Here is a 21,181-nt window from a genome sequence, read left to right on the forward strand (position 1 = left end):
TTTCGGCCCTACACCTAGCCAATGTGGGACTATTTGTTTGACAGCAGCCGCTTTTGAACGGGGAAGAAGGGACATTTGCTTAAGACAGAGCCTGTCACCTCCCAAAAAGTCCTTATGGAAAGAGCCCTTATGGGTGGTGGGCAGCCCAGCCCAGGACTTAAATACTGCTTTTCAGTCCTACACCTAGCCAATGTGGGACTATTTCAATTCCATGAAGGAGAAATATTTGATTACCTAGGCCGTGCTCATAGGAGGGTCCACGTTATACTCTCTAATGTCCTTATAATCTACCTATTAACTTATGTTATACTTTCTGTGATGCCCTTATAATTTACCTATAATTTATCTCTAACTTAGAAATATATGAAAATAGAAGCGCACAACTTACTATAAGTAGATTACAGCAAGTTACAGAAGTATAGCGCAGATATAACCCCCAATATCCTCATTAAACCTACTAGACTTAACACGGTTTTGCTTAGGTCTTACGTACTCAAAGGGCAACGATGATTCATTCATTCGAGCAAAGCAATTATTTCATTTTATTTATATAATATTTTTTGATATTTTTTTAAGAAGGAGAAAATTAATAAAAAATTAATAAAAAAATATTTTAAAATAAACAATCCCACCCAACATCTTCATGTTGGTCTCTTGCATGATTAGGCCTGAAAGCAACTCCACGTTGGTCTCTTGACCTTGCATGTAACTTACCTTAATGACATTTTAAGGAAATCATTTAAATTTAAGAATAATATTTTGATAAATATATAATTTATTTTTATGAATGATTTTTTTAATCCAAAGTAATTTAGATGAAATGAGAGACATTTTTATGTAAATCATATAAAATTTTATAGTAATGAACAAGACAGTTTTGAGAGAGAGTTGAAATTGCATTCCATGGTTGTGTACACTCGCTACTGCTTAGTACATGTTTAATTATAATTATGTTTGCTTAGGAAATTTGGACTCCCTCCCTAGAAAATTTATTTCATTTTTTAACATCAATTTGCATCTAAAGTTTCAGAGCTTTAAGATTACACTTGCAACTAATATCTTGAAAGTGTATGGAGTGAATCCTTCCTAATGTTATAACAAAATTTAAAAGTTTGGGTGCGTTTGCGGGCGGGCTGCAAGGTTTGGCCCACGGTCTGAGTTTAGTGTAAAAACTCAAACGCGGTTCTAGATAAGCTGACGAAACGCACGAACCAAACGGTACGGCAGCGTTTCCGCACTTATAAGCTGCCCCAAACGTGCCCTTAATCACAAATTAAAATCGAACCAATGAATCCAAATTTTAAGGCGTTGCAAGATAAAATCAAACCATATATTAATTGATTAACTATCATCATGTCAAATTAAAGTTAATAAAATTTAAAATTTCACAAAATTATTAATCTAACATACTTGAAACAACTTAAATGAAAAAATAAAAAAAAAATACACTAGAAATTACAAAGCAATTTATGAAGACAACTCAGTCAACCATTTCATTGGCAAATGACCCCTATTTTATTTATACTTTCCACTCATTCTTTTACAAAATAAAGTTTAACAATTTATCCTCTAAAATTTGTCCACAAAACAAATTAGTTTGCTCATTTTTTTAAGCATTTGATTAGAAACTAAAATACGAAATATTGTTAAAACATCATGAATTCATACATTATTTCATTTGGACAGCAGTTTAGTTTATTTTTTTATTAAACGAATTATTGTTATAAATATTATATGGTTTTATTATTAAATATAGCCATTAAAATTTGACCTTCACCACTACCCAATTGAACATTTTTTTCTACTTCCATATTTGTTTCGATGCTTACAACTTATTAAGAAAAGATTAATTGATGAGCACACAAGCAAATGTAACTCAGGATCTGTTTGGGGCAGCTGCAACTTATTGAATAATCTGCTGATAAGCCGATTAAAAATAATATACTGACAAACAAGGTGCAATGAATATTATAAATTTTTATTTTTTTTTGGAAAAAATCAAACCGCAACAAGATAGCTGCCTCCGCACCTAGATAAGTGCAATGTGAAAACGCTATTTTCAGTATTTTAAAAACGCATAAACTGTCAAAACACACTTTACCCAAACAGGTCAAGTACATTTTCAAGACACAACCGCACCAAATAAACTGCCCCAAACAATCCCTTAGTGTTTTTCCATGCCATCCTTATTAGCTTAATCTCAATCATATGAGTATTCTTCTTTAGTCTCATTTCCATTCACTTTTACTGAATATTCCATTCATTTGTGCTAAATATTGTATAAAAGTTTAACCTTCTTTTAAACTTTATTTCTATTTATATGATTACCCCTTCTCCTTTTAATCCTTCAAAAACCAGCCTTTAGATCAATTTTTGCCATATTTTATTTCATTGAGTGATAAGATGAAAGGCAACAAGTACCATAACAGCAACAGAATATAAGAATGAGATTTATATTTCAAATTGATGAATGATTGAATTCCTTAAATAAAAACAAAAAATAATTCCTTGAATAACATTCCATGGTTAGTATTCCTACAATAATTCACACGGGGAAGAAAAAGACAACGACGACGACGACGACAATAACAACAACAAAACCTTAATCCCACTACGTGGTGTTGGCTACAAGAATCATTTTTCTCCATTGCGTCCGATGTAGTAAAATGATAAAACCAGAGAATAGAGTTTAACACGGAACAAAGGAAAAAAATGTTTTAGGAAGCAAAAGAGGAAAACAAATTAAAAAAAAAAGCTAATTTCACAAGGCCACAAAGTAAAAAATTTATCATGAGTTGTTGTTGAAGAATAGCAGTCTTATCAAGAGAGCAACTTAAAAGCGGAAGCTCTATTATGGTTTATCAGTAGCTGGCTGACGCATAAAAATCCCCATCATTTCGCACAGGAGAATAAGAACCCCTTGAACTCCCAGAGAATCTTCGCACCCTTCGTACCAACGAGCCTATCAAGTTCTGCAGGAGCCATTGTTATAATGATAATAATAAACAAAACATATTTGAATACTTAAAATTAAAACCAAGATTTTAGCTTGAAAATCGAAACTTGCTCCAGGATTAAATTGATTTTGTGGCGGAACGTTAAAATAGACTCTATCTAATCTTGCAGCTTCTTTAAAGTTAAATCAAGATCAAAGTTAATTGTTTCAAAAAATAACTAAAATATATATATTTTTTATTTTTTTTTAATATATGCATTTGTGTGAGTATAAGGCTCAAGATCAAATCCATTTGATCCACCAGCCAATTTCAAACCACCTGATATGTTGGGCTAAATCAGAGCAGACAATGAATCAGCTCAAAATCAGATCATTATCACCATTAAAGGCAATGTAGTGCAAAGCTGCCCACAAAATCACCAAATTTTGATTAAACGTTATTAGTTCTGAAGGATGATGTAGAACCAATTCAGGTTTGATCAAAATGTTTGAACAGTACAAATCAATATAGATGGCATAATCCGGAGCATTTTTAGATGGAACACGTGAAAAGAGACTTGCACAAATTCAATAGGCCATTACAAGATTTCAAAATCAAAAGATAAAGGATAGCTACTTACCCTGGTTCTTTGAGGTATACTGAGCCAGAACTCCAGGTTTGGAATTGCCTGAAACAAATAAATAAATTAGCATCCTACTAACAGAGGAGTAGTAGCAGATTTGGACCATTAAACGCATCTATCTTCATTGTTTGCAAGACAACTACACAGGTGAGCTAATTCAATAAAATAACATGTTTTCAATCAAATAAATTAACCAGACTGGAATTTTAGATAACATATAGTTAGATGAGCCAACTACAGGTTATAATTAAGCAGGCTTGGGAAGAAAGATCAGAGTGTGCAAGCATAGTTAGGGCTTGAAAGTCAGACATGCTTTTTATAATGGCCAACCAAAATTATAACATAACATAATGTTTTGTTACAATCAAATTTTCATGGGTGAATAAAATGTATTCATTGGCGAGAAAAGTATCAAAATGGTCCTGTTAACACATTGTCAGGATTCATTTTAGTCTCATATTCTATAGAAGTGTCAATTTAGTCCACAAACAAGTAGTCCTTGGGGACTATTTCAGCCATACTAATTTTACACTTTTATAGACTCTGGGACTAACCCATGTAAATAGTAAAGGGATATTTTGACACTTTACACATTCTTTAATCTTATTGAACATACACACCTAAAAGCAGTCAACTATAATTGGGTACAAGATATTAGAGTAAGCCCCAAGTCAAATGGACAATAAATTATAGCCTCACTCACTAATTCACGTACGTTAAACTTGATTATGTGATTGTTCCCTCCCCTTTCTCTCACTCATGCATAAAAAATTCTTTATCTGATTTTCACTCGCTCATGCATATAAAGTTTCATTATGTGATTTTTTTAGTTATGCATCAATCAAATAAATTAATAAAATGAATGGTATGAATGTATAGTATAAAAGACCTTGCAAAGTTATTTACCATGCAGTTCAAACTACCGTAAAAGCAAGAACACGATGTCTTTTGGATGGATAAAACTCAACAACTTAATTTTAGAAGCATCCTCGAGATTTTTATTTTACACAAAAAGCCTATATCCCTTCACATTTATGATCCTTACATATGGAGTTCCATCTTCTCGCAGCAGAAACAAAAATCCTGATTCCACCAATAAAGAGAAGAAAAGAGATGAAGTTTAAATTTCGATTTAGTGAAAAACATTTTGATAATGAAAATTTTGATCCAATTATTGATCCAATTAAAATGATACTAGTGAAAAACATTTTGATAATGAAAATTTAACTTCAGGACAAATTGAGAAGGCATCAAGAAAAGTTAATTAAAAGTTGTTTTTAAGATTTAGTTAAGTCAAAACGATAAGAGGTTCATCCAAACTGACAGCTATTTCATCTCAAGCTTTTGTCATTCAAGAAAGAAGATGAGATTGGCTTGCAAGAAGAAAACACAAATTTTAAAAGATAAAGAAATTCTACTTGAAGAAAAAAAGAGATTATGTGAATGAAAGAGAACAAGATAACTAATATTTTCAACTTACTTCAAGAGACAAAAAAATTTAAGCATTAAAACTAATTTTTACTGAATAAACATATCTTTCAAGAACTTTAAATTATTTGCATCATATTGTTGTGCTAATGAAATATTATTTTTGATAGAGGTTCTTAGAAAATTCAATTTAGAGTTTTATTTTCAAAGTTTCTTTTCAAAATTAGATATTTACATCATATTTATTTTTCAATTTCATATTAAGTTTTAATATATTTTACTAATAATCCATCTGTAACTATTATTGAATGTATCGTTGTACTTGTTAAAAATTATTACATTAAGTGATTTCTATTTAAATAAATAAATGTTTACTACATGCACAACACACACACACACACACGAATGCACATAAGATATATAAGTCATGATAATTCTAGTTAATAAAAGCAGAATATTGCATTGCACTTTGCACATTGAATCAAATGATGAACTTTAAGCATCGCATTGCACTTTCAAAACACTGATCTTAATGCCTAGACATACCATTACAGTATTTAGTGACGACGCAATCAATTTGAAAAAAAAAAAAATCAATGACAATTGCACTTTTAGTATCAATTAATTCAACTCGACAAGCAACATCTATAATTTAGAGGACAAAAGTAAGTATTACAAGCACCATCAACGCTTATTAAAGTTACACAATTCTCAACCCTTGAAGGTTTTGAGAACTAAGGAAGCTTGATTGGCAGAGAAGATAAAGGAGATCCAAAACTTTTTAAAATTCTAACTCAATAATTTTGGTGAGATAAGCACAAAACTTAAATAAATGGTCTACATGCCAAATGCAAATTAAATTTTTGTTTTAAATAACATCAATGTAAAAAATTGCTGCAAAAATTATTAATTGGATTCATAAAATAGATTTGAAATGACCTTAAACTCTTATTGGGTGGCATGTGGGTATGCTTAAGTGAAAGAATTAAAGAGAATTTTGGCACCTAGTACTAGTCGGTTGCTGTTAATAGAAAGACAGTGGTGGTCATGCACAATTCCCTCACACAAATTGTTTCAACTTATGTGAAAACCCCCATCAAGTTGTAATTGAATTGAATCAAATTGAGTATATCATAGGTTGGACTTGACTGGGTCAAATCACAATTTATTCATGTTCAATTCTGGCTTGAGCCAAGCTTAAGCATATATGCTCATACTTGCTTATTTTTTTAATGATGATAATTGATTTATTGTTGGCTTGTTTATATTAACTGAACAAGCTAACATTTTGAATAAATTTATATTAATTGAACAGCTAACATTTTGAATAAATTGGAACAAATAAAACTGTCAATACTATCAATGAAACACCAGAATTAAAAGTATTTATAGTCCAAATCCTAATTCTAACTTGTTCCACTCATGCATATGATAGAAATTGAAGCATGCTTAACCAAGTGCGTACAAAGAGATAAATAATTTGGCAAAGAATAAATTGGTTCATGCATGCAGAATATGAATTTAAAAGATAGATACAAAAGATTAACTTCATGTAAAGATAAAGATGATCCTTTCAATCTTGATGAATTGTCAACAAAAGATGAATAGATAATTAACCAAGATAAGGAGAAAAGAAAATGATGCTAAATAAGATGATGATGAAGATATTGATATTTTTATTGCTAACATAAAAAAAACTTAACGGAACATCTCAACGATCCAACCAAACACAAGAGTCAAACATCAAACATCTCAAGAGGTTGAAAAAGTACATTCATAATGAAATATGTAATAGATTTTTATTTATTATTTCTTTGTTATGAGTATCTTTATTATAGTAATGTCGAAGTAAAAAAGAAGAAAGGATAGAATTGGGTGAAAAAGAAAATGAATGGAATGCCCCATAGAGAGTGATGGAGGGTATTAGATATCATGATGATTCTTTAAAGGATCCAACTAGGAATGATATTAATAATGACGTTGATTTTAAGCTATAAAAGACTTCACTTAGAATATAGTTCTATCCTAAGTTATTAATTTTATATTATTTTCTGAACTGGGAATTTATATTCAATTCCTTATAAAGTTTGGGTGCTAGCTTGTAATGTGTCTTTTATGAATTAAGATTTTACGATTTTTTTTTTATGAAATTGCCTCGTTTCCTGATATAGTTTTTTTAAACATAAGTCAAATCAAGTAAAAATTAGTGCCTTCATGTGTTGTGGTTAGTCTCCTTAATAATTTTGTAGAGATAATCATATTTAGCCCAGTAAGGCACTTTGGCATAAAAAGTTGTGTTTTTCCTAACACAAAATCGCCACAACTTTTTCTAAAAATCACAAGATTATTAATTTAGATATTAAATTACCCACCTGATGGTGGTATTTAAGTCTAGCAATGTGAATACCATCGATGTACATGCATTATATTTTTCATAATCTCATAGATGTGGTAATTTGCCTAATACATGATGTCTCAAGCGTTTAACAGCAAACACAGGAGGTGCTTCAAAGCTTGAAAAGGCTACTTATTGGATAACACCAGCATCTCTGTAATTGTAATTTTAATCAATGAAAGTACGCCAGCACAATAAAATTCAATTCTCTTTAATTAGGTGATGAAATGGACCAAACTTTACCTGTACACCATGAATTCCAAGGAAGAAGTATCTATAGATAGTTCCCACCAAAACATAGCCTCCCAGAAGGCAAAAGATTCTGCAGAAAAGGCAGTCTCTTCATTATAATATTTTCTTGATAAGGAAAAAAAATAAGAATGATAGCAAGTAATGAAGTAATTTCTAAACGAAATAACTTAGTAGGAAATAATAAACATACATAATCATTAAAGTTCCAAACCACCCCCATCCAGTTTCATTTGCAGAAATGATTTTTGCACAACCAGATGGATGTCTAAGTTCGGTTGCCTGCAGATAAAATCAAGGATGAATGAAAGTACAGCTAACTAGTCTAGGTACTCTATGTTGCATTTCAACTTTTATAGTTCCATTTATAACTTAGGTTCGACAAGATGAATATATAGCAAGTGCAACAATTAACCATGCACCTGAGAAATAAACGCAAGTGTCACAATTGAGAAAAAGGATGTTTAAGCACCTAAAACAAGTACGAATGATAACATAAATTTTTTTAATGTTTTCATATCTCACATTTTATTCAAAAAAAAATTACTAATGTCGTATCAGTGGGAGCAGCAGATCCAGGGATAGCGATTACAATGAGTCATTAACACCAACAGATTGGTACTTTGATAGTTCTAACTGCAATGGAAAAGCTTGGAATTACCAAATCAGAACAAAAATAATTCTCGAGTTGATAGGAGTTTCATTGTAGGGAATAAGATTTAGTCGTCAATATTAGCAAATCAAAGTAGTTGATAAAAAAGCTAGCATAAAACAATGGCAATGATCTTTTGCAGTTGACATAAAACATTCTCTAATGGTTACTGCATCTCTACAGAGCTTTCCAATGGACAGACATGGATTTCGAAACAAAAGTAAATCTAGTGCAGCAATGCTTTCAAATTTTCTGATTAATGCTCAAATCTTCGAGTTTTGTTTAAAGCGTTGCAATTTTTTTTTTCTTGATTGCCAATCACCTAAAATGGCACGTTAGAAAAGGCAATCAATGTTGTGCTGTTAATGACTGGGTTAGCCAACCTGATTAAAACAACTAGCTAGTGAATACTAAGGTGCGACCTGATGACTTGCAATAGTACCAACGTCACTTCAATGGGTTACAGTTATTCTCCTTTTATCTTCTCTACTGAAGGTGCAAGTTAAAATTGAAAAACGAAAAACAAGAAAGCAGACTGACGCGTGATCTTACTGCCTGTAGTACGGTAGCAACTACGACAGTAACTGCACCCCCCACCCCTCCTTCCTATTTAATCCCTTTCCTTCATTTCTTGATGATTTCTCATTATAATTCTTTTCCTTCCCTGCTTCTTTTCTAATACTCTCATTACTTATCATATCTCTTTCCAATCCAACTCTTTACCTATTTTATCTACAAATCCCCTCTTTATATAGTTATTATTTTCAGAGATTACGGAGAGGTTTTATGAGTGCAGATTTCTGAGTGTTGCATCAGAAACATTCCCCTGGGGGTTGTACCCAAGGTGGCGACCGTCTCAAAGGATCCGGGTAGTGCTTCGGCTATAGCTCGACCCCGACAAAAAATTTATCCATCTGCAGCCCCCTCCGGCCCTATCCTAATCTTCCAGTAGCCGCAAACCACTCGACCTTGTCGCCATCTTCATTCGCAGCTGCTGTTCGACATTTCCTGCAGCTATCCTACTGTTGCTTGCCCCGCCAAAACCCTCCCTACATTTGTTTAACGCTTCCAGCAGCTGTCCTGTTGCCGCCAACCCCAACTACACCTTCCTCACAGCTGTTTGACGCTTTCCGCAGTTATCCCTGCACCCTCCAACAACTGCAATCCCTCCCCTACAACCACTATCCATCTTCCATCCTTCTTTCAGCAACCACAAGCATTTTCCATCAGCCGTCAACCCACCGTTCAACAGCCCCAGTCCTAGTTATCACCCGTTTATATCTTTTATTGTTTATGTTGGTTGTGTTTGTTTGTCATTACTTCTTGCTTTTTCAAGTGTCATGTTTGTAATCTACTTGGAATTCAGAAATAATAATTTGTGTTTCTATTGTGGTTTGCGTTTCCTCCGATATCATTTGGCATCACCAAAATTATTCACCCCCAATTCCTATCCTAGGGTTCCTGCAATTTGCCCCCACCAAAAACACCTCATACCAAAATTTTTCTACCGTAAAAGCCTCAATGGATGAAGTTGAGGCTCCCCGACCACAGGAGATTGACGTAGGAGCTTAGCGCCCGCAGACGTGGTTACACTATTCTTGCTTTTTCAAGTGTCATGTTTGTAATCTACTTGGAATTCAGAAATAATAATTTGTGTTTCTATTGTGGTTTGCGTTTCCTCCGATATCATTTGGCATCACCAAAATTATTCACCCCCAATTTCTTTTCCTTTCATATCATTTCCTGATGATTTCTCATTAAAATTCATTTCCTTCTCCACTTCTTTCATGTTCCTCTCCTTGCTTATTATATTTCTTCCCTATCCTAATCTTTACTTATTTTATTTACTAATCCCCTCTTTATATAAGTGTTGTTTTCTGAGGTTAGGGAGGAGTTTTATGAGTGCAGATTTCCGAGTGATTCTTAAAAGGCGTTCTTCCCTTTCCGATGATGTACCCGATGACGAGAAGGTGCTCCCACTGTAACTCGTCTGAAGTGGTGACCATCTCCAAGGATCACGGCAGTACTCCGCCAGTACCTCGACCACAACGAGACATTCCCCCTCCGGCCTCGCTTCCAGCAACCGCAAAACACTCGAGCTTGTTGCCATCTTCATTCCCAAATGTTGTTCGGCATTTCCTGCAAATATCCTTCTACTACCAGCCGCGACAACACCCTCTGTTGCTGTTCAACGCTTCCAGCAGTTGTCCTGTTGCCACCAAACCCGCCGACACCTTCACTACTGTTTGGCAATTTCCGCAGTTGTCCCTGCACCCTCAAACAACCACAACCCCTCCCCTACAGCAACCAACCACCTTCCAACCTTCTTTCAGCAACTACAACCATTTTTAATCAGTCGTCAACCCACCGTCCAACAGCCTCCGTCCTCGTTATCTCCCACGGATCTCTTTTACTATTTATGTTGTTTGTATTTGTTTGATGTTACTTCTTGCTTTTCAAAGTGTCAAATTTATAATCAGTTTGGAATTCAGAAATAATAATTTGTGTTTCTGTTGTGATTTGAGTTTCATCCGATGTCACACAAACTCCATTTCTCAAATCACCAAGTTTCATACCAAGAGAAATGGATTTAATAAATGACCGGCCTCAATAATTTGACCTAACATAAAAACCCAGAGTTTGGGTTAACCCAATTATTATTCGAGTTAGGTTGTGGTCTAAATTACAAACTAAGTTATAATTCAAGTCAAGTTCATGTTCACCCAAAAACTATTTGGGTTAGAGGTAGAGAGGTAGATGGGTTGAGTTGAGACTAATTAGATTAAATGGGTCATATACAAATGTATTGGACTAATTCGATCCCAAAAAATTACTTCATTCATATCATAAACTAGTTGGATGGTCCAAGTTCTAATTAAGCGGGTCGTTAAGCAAATTTGAGTCAAATATTTTCACCTATGAATAAACAAGTCAAATTTAGGCAGGGCATGTGTAGGTCGAATCATACTAGAACTCAACCCATCAGCCCAAATTGACACTGATATTAATAAGTACATATTGAAGTTATTATAGAACTAAATATTATATTTTTCTAATCATCGAATTCAATCGCAACATAAAACAACCTCCAGGTTCCCCCTTTGGCAACAATTGAATAGTTGTCATTGAGGATGTGTAATTTGCTTATTTAATATTAACTATAAGGGCACTTTCTACAAAATGACTCATTTAAGTTATTCTGGACTACTATTGACTATAAATCATGCTATGGGGATTTTAACATCCCTTCATGGAATTGCGGTGTCCATTTCTATCCAAGTTCCCCAAAAATAATAGTCAAATGCAACAATATTTTCAAAAAATCCTAAACGTGCTACCAAAACCACAAAAACCCACTTAAATTCAAATTTTGCCAATCTCCACAAAATTAGCTACAACAAATTAAAAATCAATAACTCAGCACATTAAATAAGCTACTTTAAAATAAAAAATCCTAACAAAAGACTGCATTTCATTTCAAACCATGAACCACTTTATAAACAACCTAAATAATCCACTCCATTTCAATTTAAATTATTAACAATTCTACCATTATTCCTATTTAATTTCAAACAATTTTTCATCCTGACCTAATCCAATCCAACTAGGCTTTCCAAAACTTAGTATGAATCAAACCCAACTTAATACAATAGTGCTTAGAACAAACCAATTGAACCAAACAAACCCAATGAAACTAAGAAAGCGGACCCGACTAATCAACACAACTGAGCCAACAAGACTAGTTTATTCAACCCAACTCAATTGGCCTAACCCTGCTAGCCAACCTAGTCTAACTTTGTGTCTACATTATATATAACTTGTTTGCATAAGCCAGAGAAAGCCCTAGACAAGAATCCACAGGATTGCCAGGTAGCTGCAGGCTTGGAAGCCATGAATATCGATCTCACTGTTGATAGGAGGAGCGAAAAGACGAAACGCACTGTGCCCAAGAGTCATGATGTTTATCTCAAGCTTCCAGTTCAGCCATAAAGGTTTCTGGTGAAGGGGACAAAAGTAAACGCCTGTTCTAATTTTTAATCAATCTAGCAACAATGCTTTCAATTATTTGGCATCAAACATTGTTCAACTGTTTTAGTTTAAAAAAAATGAGAAAAAAAAAGGAAAAAGAAGGCTTATGTTAGTTGGCCTTATAATCAATTCTATTAAGCTTATTAAAGTGCCTAGAGTTCTTTAGACATGCAAAAATATCCTTTTAGAGCCAACAATAATGTCCTGAGAAAATTAACTGGACCCAAAGAAATTAAGATGCTTTCAATCCGAATCCAAAATTTTCTCATTCACTAATTTAAACCCTCAACTTAGCTCAATTTAACTCTTGGGTCCTTCAACAAGACTCTTCAACTATTTTGATAAATATCGTCAAGAGGACAAAAAAGTACATTCATATGAAATATAATAAATGCTAAGAATGTTATGAAGGCCTAAAATAAACAAAAAAAAAAAAAAAGTCTAAATCTGATTTGTCTTGATAAGTGTAAAATTATTTTGAATTTAACAAACTCTCAAAAATTCAAAAACTAAAACCCATACCTTGCACGCACACTCTCAAGCGGGTCTTTTTGCCTATAATAAAGTTATATAAATACCACAATTCAAGTTTAAACCTCCATGTCCTAAAGATTAGAATCGATAAGACTCAAGCCTAGCGACAAACATACATGAAAAAGTTTAAAATGGGCATTATCAAAGAATGACAGCAAACTCATAATATCAGTCTAATCAACCATGTTTTTCTTATCTATAATGTAAACCATGTGCATTTTGCATATTCACAAAAAATTATTTTATTTTTATATTTCCATAAGGCCTTCAATGCCTTCAACAAAGAAAATTCATTAACAAAAATTAAAAAACTTAATATCATGTCTATCAAGTACAAATAGCAAAATTTAATACTTAGACTAGAAACCTCTACGTTTGAGGTAGAGGTGACAAAATCTATAGCATAATAGAATTTCAAGATAAACTAAAACCTTATGCAAATTACAAACCCAATTCTTTACAAAGAAATGACAAGATGCAAAAACAACTTGGGCAATAACATGAAATTATCCAAAATACCATGATGATATTTGCCTTGACAGAAAGTCTCAACCTAAGGATTTCATACTTTCAAAATACCCTAACTCCCAATACAAAACATTTTGGATTTAAGTCACGTTTAAAATATAAAAATATAAAAAAAATACATGAAATAAAAGCATTCAAAAGAAATCCATCGCTTAAAAGATTAAAGAAACTATTCATTCACCATCCATAAGGGATAATAAATTTAAAATTAACATCAGATTACAAAGAGTCAATGTGATACAGAGCATAGTATTATGATCACTCTAAAATAACTCGTCCAGTAAAGAGAGGGCATATATCTTCTAACCACGTGATTTTGTTGCCAAATAGCAACATGAAAATAAAATGATTATAATTGCAACCATCTAATAATGTGCCTCTCCACAAAATATCGCTATTAAATTATGACCAAAACCTATAAGTTCCATAATAGCTCAAATCTCCTAAGAGTTGAATATGAAGTGCACTTGATGGAGCAAGAAGTATTCTATCAACAATGGTCGACTTAAAATTATTCATTTAGACAAGTATCAATCTTAAGTTTATGAGATCCCCTTGAACAGCATGACTCACAGTTGTTGAATAGATCATTCAATCAGAATGGCTCAACTATTTCCTCTAAGCGGACTAAGGTTCATGACAACTCGAGATAAAGAAGCCATGGAATCTTAGTTAGGTTCGTCGTCATTTGCTCTAAGCTAAAAGAAATAATTTTTCTTTTTTTTAAATCCAATTGTTGCTACTATAAGCTAAGCACTTAGTGTCTATTGAAAGGGAACATGTTTATAAGAAACCTAAGACTAAATAATAAATTCATTATAAGATGAGAGTTAAATTTTTGGTTATATCTTGTCTAAAATTTAATACGACATCTGAAAAATTGATTCAAACATCAATCTCTACTAAAAGAACCAGACATAAATTTTCGGAGCCCGCACATACATGAAAGTTATTTGTTCCCCTACGATATTATCTTGTGACTTGGGTTGCCAATATGTATCTTACTATGCAAACATTTACTTCGGTATGATCCTCACCATTGTCTTCAATAATAGGCTCACCGTCATGCATTGAATGCTTTCATAATCTAAAGATGGTAAATTAGAAAAGTGTTTAATATAAAACACCTTCTGAGTGCATTGGTGTAAAATAATACCCTTTTGGAAAAATTTAAAGGGATATCATTGTTCAAGTTGAGTGGAGTTTTCTTTTCTGAAACTTGATGTAGTCATAGCCATGCATAAGCCAGAGGGCTTGTCAAATAAATCTCAAGTTAAACAGATTGTCATCAAGTTTCTAGGGCTCCACTTTTGTTGTGTTAACATTCTTGGCAGTAGCATAATATTTATATCACTCAATCTCCAAGGTCCTATGTTAAGCATCATCTAAATAATGTAGAGCATATAAATTGACTTCTTTATATACCTCGAGCTTTAACCTATTAAAAAATTTAGATATAACTACCCAAGGCTCCTCAAAGAGACCACAATAAAAAATGGGTTTCCTTTTCAAAAATTCAGTTGTAGTTTGAGTAACTTGTTTGAGGTTCATCCGTTATTCAACTTCCTTCCTTTTATAATATGTCGGTATGTATATATTGTTGGAATCAAAGCTTTATTTCATACTAGTTTAGAATAGAAGATCTTTGATTCCTCACCAAAACCTTTTAGAAAATCCTATTTGTTTTATTGTGAATCAGGTTGACGACTACCCATGTGATGTAAAAAAAGGAAGTCCTCTATCTTATAAAGTTGGTCCAAAAAAACATTTGGATCGTGATTTTCATCAAAAGTAGGACCTTCAGCCTTAAGTTTTTCCCTGTTTTTCATATAATTCAAAATCTTGGCATTTGGATCGTGATTTTCTTCAAATGTAGGAGCTTCAACCTTAAGCATTTATGTTTTTATTATTATTCAAAACCATCACATTTTCATGGTCTAAGGTTGCTCATTATTACTACAAAAAATTTGTCATGGTGGCTATCGTTCAGAAATATCCTCTTATGTCTTCTTCCTCCTTATGAGTATTGATCTGTGTTCATGTTTCTTCAAGAGAAAACCTTCTTCGCCATTGTTGTTATCATAAAAGTGATCATGAGCGTTCCTAGTATTTTTTTCACGATTATATCATTCAAAAATATCTTCTTCAAGACATGTATCCTCTTAATGTTATTTGTCACCGCAGAGGTACAATTGCTTCTAGTGTTGGGAGGCCTATTCCAATAATAGATTTAGTCGGATGATCCATCCTTAAAGGTTCCTAACTAGATATTGAATGATATCCCAAAAGGTATCTTTATTAAAGTTCTTCTGAGCTTCATTTGTATTTCATAGTGATCAAATCTACCAATAATTTAAAGTTGTTCTCAAGTATTTCTACCCAGAGATTTGAAGTCATCCTATGAATTCTAGGTTTTCTACTATTTTGCTCAAATATTCAAGAGAAAACCAAATTCTCATGTTCATCATTAAGTAAAGCAAGTGCCATAGTGAATTAAAGGTAAATATGCAATGAAAATAATTTAAGAAAATGGGAAATTTACATACATAACACAGAATTCTTATGTATTTACCTATCTCACACCAAAACTTTGATATTTACCTGCATACCTCTTTACCTATGCATAAAAAGGTAAAAGTAATAATTAGTGGTACATTTGATGTGATAGGAAGAAAATGAGTGGTTATGCTGGTAAATACGAAGATTTGTGTGTCAGATATATAAATACAAAAGAATTGCATGCTATGTATGTAAATGCCCATAAAAAATAAGCGATGAATGCATCTAATTGAGAAGCTATAAAATGATGTAAATTTAAACTATTTTTTGTTTGATGTCAAGGAGAAATTTTCCAAAATGAGATTATAAAGCCAATGCTTAGCTCATAAAATTTTCTAAGATTTGAAGAACATTAATTTATATTTTTTTGCATAATGGAAGGCAGGTGTAGTAGTTTTCTGCCATTAAACTGCCTCTAAACACATAAAATACTCAAAATTGGTGGAATTCTCCCTCGTATAAGCCATAACAATAGGCAAGCCAGCAGGTAGACACCTAACCTGACTTTATGAGAACTTCCTAAGGACTATGCAAGAATTAATAGCTTTGCAAGCAAAGGAAACATAAATTGAACTAACAATCTAAAAGTTTATACTTGTAAAGAGAACATATGAGTTCAACAATTCTGTAGGTTCTCTACCAATTAAGTTCTTAAATACCTAAAAATATATGGAAACTTTCACAGACATACGATAGTAACAACTAGTTGCCAATACTAGTGTGGGCAACAAAATTTATTTTCAGATATTGTGGAAGGTAATAGATTGTTATTTCATCCGTAACTTCTACTCTAGGCTGGCATTATTGTCGGATGGTCTAGGGTGACCCAATGTGTTTAAAAGATTGAGGGAGATCAAAGGTCAAGCAAAGTTGTGCAAGCAAGAGATATTTGAGAGTGATGGGTATGAAGTGAAGCAAAGCTATACATGTAAGGTCATGTAGGTGCACATTTAGCAGACTACGGCTGCAAGTCATTAGAGGTAGAATGCTATTGATATAAATAGAACATGAAAGCTGTAGTAATGCTTAGGTGGAAAAAAGATAAAGGCAAGAGAAGAACAAACATAAGAGTAAGAGAGAGAATTGAGGAAGTGAATCTCAATATAACAATTCATTCAATACTCATTCAATTGTCTCAACCAAGCTCCATTTTATAGTGAACGGACATTGGGGTTTAAAGCAAATACTACAACAACAACAACAACAACAACAACAAAGCCTTAATCCCACTACGTGGGTCGGCTACATGAATTCTTTTTCTCCATTGCGTCCTATTTAGTGTCATATTTTCATTTAGTTCTAGTAAATTATAATCATTTTTTATACAATAAGCCCAAGTCTTCCTAGGTCTACCTCTGCCTTTCTTAACACAAGTCGAATCTAAAACATCTACTCTCCTAATTGGATCATCAGATCGTCGACGTTTAATGTGACCAAACCATCTAAAGTCGACTTTCTCTAATTTTTTCCGTCACAGGAGCCACACCAACTCTATCACGGATATAATCATTTCGCATTTTGTCCCTAAGTGTAAAGCCACTCATCCACCTAATCATTATCATCTCGGCAACACTTAACTTATTATTATGCTTCTCTTTTAAAGGCCAACATTCAGCGCCATAAAGCATTGCAGGTCTCACCACCGTCTTATAAAATTTTCCTTTCAGTCTAAGCGGTACTTTCTATCACACAAAAGGCCCGAAGCATTCCTCTATTTCAACCAAACCAACTCGAATTCTACTATTAGCATCCCCATCTATATCACCATCACTTTGAACAACGGACCCAAGATATCTAAATCGATCACACCTTTTAATAATTTGATCACCCAAAGTCACACTTCTGTCACACTAAACTTACATTCCATGAATTCAGTTTTAGTTCTACTTAAATGAAGGGCTTTAGACTCCAATGTAGACCTCCATAATTCAAGTTTTTCCTGCGCTTTTTCTCTCGTTTTCCAAGGTACATCCTCTTGTAAATGTCCAGTAAGACCATCCATAACTAAAACAAAAATATATGGGCTTAAAGCTAATCCCTGATGTAATCCAACAAAAATAGAAAAAAATTTGGTCAATCCTCCTTCAGTTTGAACACAAGTAACAACTCTAGTATACATATCTTTAATGACTTGAATATAAGTCATATCAATACCTTCCTTCTCAAGAACTCTCCAAAGGATATGTTTTGGCACCTTATCGTAAACTTTTTCTAAATCAATAAAAATCAAATGTGGATACTATTTATTATCTCTGAGCTCAAACCTCTCAACAAATGTATAGCTTCCATAGTAGACCTGCCCGACATAAATCCAATTTGATTATAAGAAATCTTTATAATGTGTCTTAACCTATGTTCAATTACCATCTCCCATAACTTTAAAGTATGACACATCAACTTAATTCCTCTATAATTTGCACACTCTTGTGCATCCCCTTTATTCTTAAAAATGGGGACCAAAATACTCTCCTCCACTCCTCGAGCATCTTTTTAGTTTTTAAAATAATATTAAAGAGTTTAGTAAGCCAACAAACTCTCAAATCTCCTAAATATTTCCACACTTCAATTGGGATATCATCAGGTCCTACAGAATTTCCAGCATTGGTTCTCTTTAAAGCATCCTCAACTTCTTTACTAATGTGACGATAAAAATTGGGGTTTAAAGAAAATAAAAGAGCAAAAATATGGCAGAAAATAAATTCTAATAAAAATAACAAGAGATGAATTAAACCTAATAAAGCAAAATTCAATTATTTCTTAAATAAAATTATGTAGATAAAGCAATGTTAAATTTAATTAACCATACCATTGATGTCAAAAATAAGTTTGAATCGGATGGCCATCATCAATTAGATGTGCCAAAATTTGAGTTTGCATTTATGCTTTTTCAAATTAACTGCAAGATGGATAATCAAAGCATGTAAAAACAAACACAATCTAACATCACAATCCCTTCCCATTTAAAAATGAAACATTTCCAACCTCTCAATTTCATATTTGTATAAATAAGAAGAGGTCAATCCTCATTATTTTTCCTTTCATTTTGATTCTTTACACTCTTAACAAATGAATGTGCTGGCTTGAGCATTTCATAATATCAACTATCAAGATAACATACTGCCTATTCTTGCTTAGCTTTTAATAACATGAAGTAAACGACTAAAATTGTTATTACAGCTTTACTTTCATTGAAAGCAGCACAAAGATTTAGACATTATGAGATACTCACATAGTCGCAGTCCCCTAAAATTGTCAATGTGTTTGATACCTGGAAAGTAGAGAAAAAAAATAAAGAAATAAAAATGAGATCATTTGAATATTGAACATGTCAAATGCATAATAATTCAACATTAACATGAAAGACTAATAGAGAAGTTGAAAGAGTTTAGCAGGTATGTCTTCGTACTTTTTATCATCCTTGTAAAACTGAATGCAGAATAAGAATTCATAAAGCTGAATGGCAGTTAATAATGAACGTTGGTGCTCATCAACATTAACATCCACTATCTCTTTCAACCAAAGATATGTTAATTAAACAGTGAAATTGGTCCTACAATTTCATGGAGCAGATATGATATTACAAGCTTGATTGAAAATTATGTTTTGACTAAAAGATTGACATGCGCAGAAATTAGGATTTATTAATCACACTTAGAGTTTAATCGGTACAAATCACAAAAATAAAATTTTGTCAGCTCATCCAGACATGTTTTTTCATATGGTGATCGACAAAAACTAGGTGGGCTATGCCAAAAAAGGAGTTTATGGTGCATAACCTTACATTTACAAAGCTTAACAAAAAAAAAAAAAAAAACACTCAAGCTGAAGATGATTTGAATTATAAATATAATATTTCTATGTTTCCTCTGTAAAATAAAAACATTAATACAAAAAAAGAAAACAGTGAAAGAGAAATAAACACGCTTACTTGAACTTCATATAAATCGCAAATAACTGAGACAGAAAGAGAGCAATTCAGCTTGGAACCACTAGCAATCATCTTGACAATGACGCCTTTTTGTGGATCATTCTTTTCTGTTCATCAAACCATCAATCCATCAGTTAAATGATGCTCGTTTTTGTATAAAACACAGTGGAATAAAGTATATATCAAGGGACATATTGAATGCTAATGTAACAATTTTAAACTAGAGAAGTTCAAAATAATTTAAAATATCTAGAACAAAGACCTAGTATTAGAGAAATCCTGTACAAGATGATGAGAAGACTACAGAAAAAAAATTATGATTTATAGAAATCCTAGACAGTTCAAGGTCAACAAACAAGGAAAAAAAAGTTTCAGTCAATTGATAACAGTATTTAAAACAAAAGAATATCGCATCATGCACTGCTTAAATATCTTTATCTTATGTTATTTTCAATTTCACATTAAATTATTATATTTAGCACTGAATTTGTTAGTGCATTTTTTTTGAATATCTGATATACATGGACAAGAATTGGGGAGAACTGATTGAATCTTTCATTCCAAAATGTAATATTCACAAAATCAATAAATAATAACTAAAGAATAATTGCAATAGTCCATGAATTGATGAATAGGTAGAATATTAATAACAAAATAACTATAAAAATTCATGGACTACCGTGTATGTAGTAAGGATCCCATACATCAATGCGTTCGTAGCAAATGAGGAAGAAAGAGTAGAAGTCTTGGTGAGGGTGGATCCTAACTGACAAGAAGTATGCAATAGTTTCACACTCCCCAACGGAATGAATGGATGTATTAATTCCAAATTTATCTGATAATTTTTGAGACTAGCCCTAAAAATTCTTTGGCCAGGGATATCGAGTTAACCCAAACCACTACAGAAAAATAAATATTATTACTAGAAGTATATAGGTGGTTACAATCAAAGACACTTGAAAGGAAAATTACAGAAAATACCACAAAAACTCACAATAGGGTTTGATCCATGGGTGGTAGAGGTCGGCTAGGTGGTTGGAGAGCTGAGGTAGGTGGCTGAAATGGGTTGTAGGTGGTTGGGACAGCAAAAGGAGGGGCTGTAAATGCATTTGCAGCTAAGTGAGGGGATGGGACAGCAAGGGCAGCAAGTGGGGTGGCAAGCAAAGCAGCGAGGTGTGGTGGGAAAGGCTGTAATGGTCAAGGTACGGAAAGAAAACAGCAGGTTTTCTGTTCTCCAGACGAAGGCAACGAATAGGCAATGTGGGGGACTGCAGGGCAACAAAGGCCAGCTGTCGGGGGG

The 21,181-nt window shown here is 33.0% G+C and overlaps 1 protein-coding gene across 4 annotated transcripts in view; it reads right to left on the bottom strand.

Moving 5' to 3' along the window:
* Window positions 1-2,511: 2,511 nt before the first annotated feature.
* LOC110025772 overlaps window positions 2,512-21,181 on the bottom strand; it is a 63,483-nt gene continuing 44,813 nt past the window's right edge. Inside the window, exons 6-11 of one of the 4 annotated variants that reach the window (XM_020726422.1) lie at window positions 19,882-19,988; window positions 19,183-19,221; window positions 7,845-7,933; window positions 7,646-7,724; window positions 3,577-3,624; window positions 2,512-2,972 (exon numbers count right to left, since the gene is read on the bottom strand). In XM_020726422.1, the coding sequence (XP_020582081.1) occupies window positions 2,862-2,972; window positions 3,577-3,624; window positions 7,646-7,724; window positions 7,845-7,933; window positions 19,183-19,221; window positions 19,882-19,988 (473 nt within the window). In that variant the 3' untranslated portion in view covers window positions 2,512-2,861. Of the gene's footprint in view, window positions 2,973-3,576; window positions 3,625-7,645; window positions 7,725-7,844; window positions 7,934-15,995; window positions 16,012-19,182; window positions 19,222-19,881; window positions 19,989-21,181 lie in introns of those variants that run through there. The other 3 variants (XM_020726423.1, XR_002294151.1, XM_020726424.1) reach the window with 3 other exon arrangements.

Source organism: Phalaenopsis equestris, unplaced genomic scaffold (genome assembly GCF_001263595.1).
Source record: "Phalaenopsis equestris unplaced genomic scaffold, ASM126359v1 Scaffold000330, whole genome shotgun sequence".
In the NCBI taxonomy this organism is placed as follows: Eukaryota; Viridiplantae; Streptophyta; class Magnoliopsida; order Asparagales; family Orchidaceae; genus Phalaenopsis; species Phalaenopsis equestris.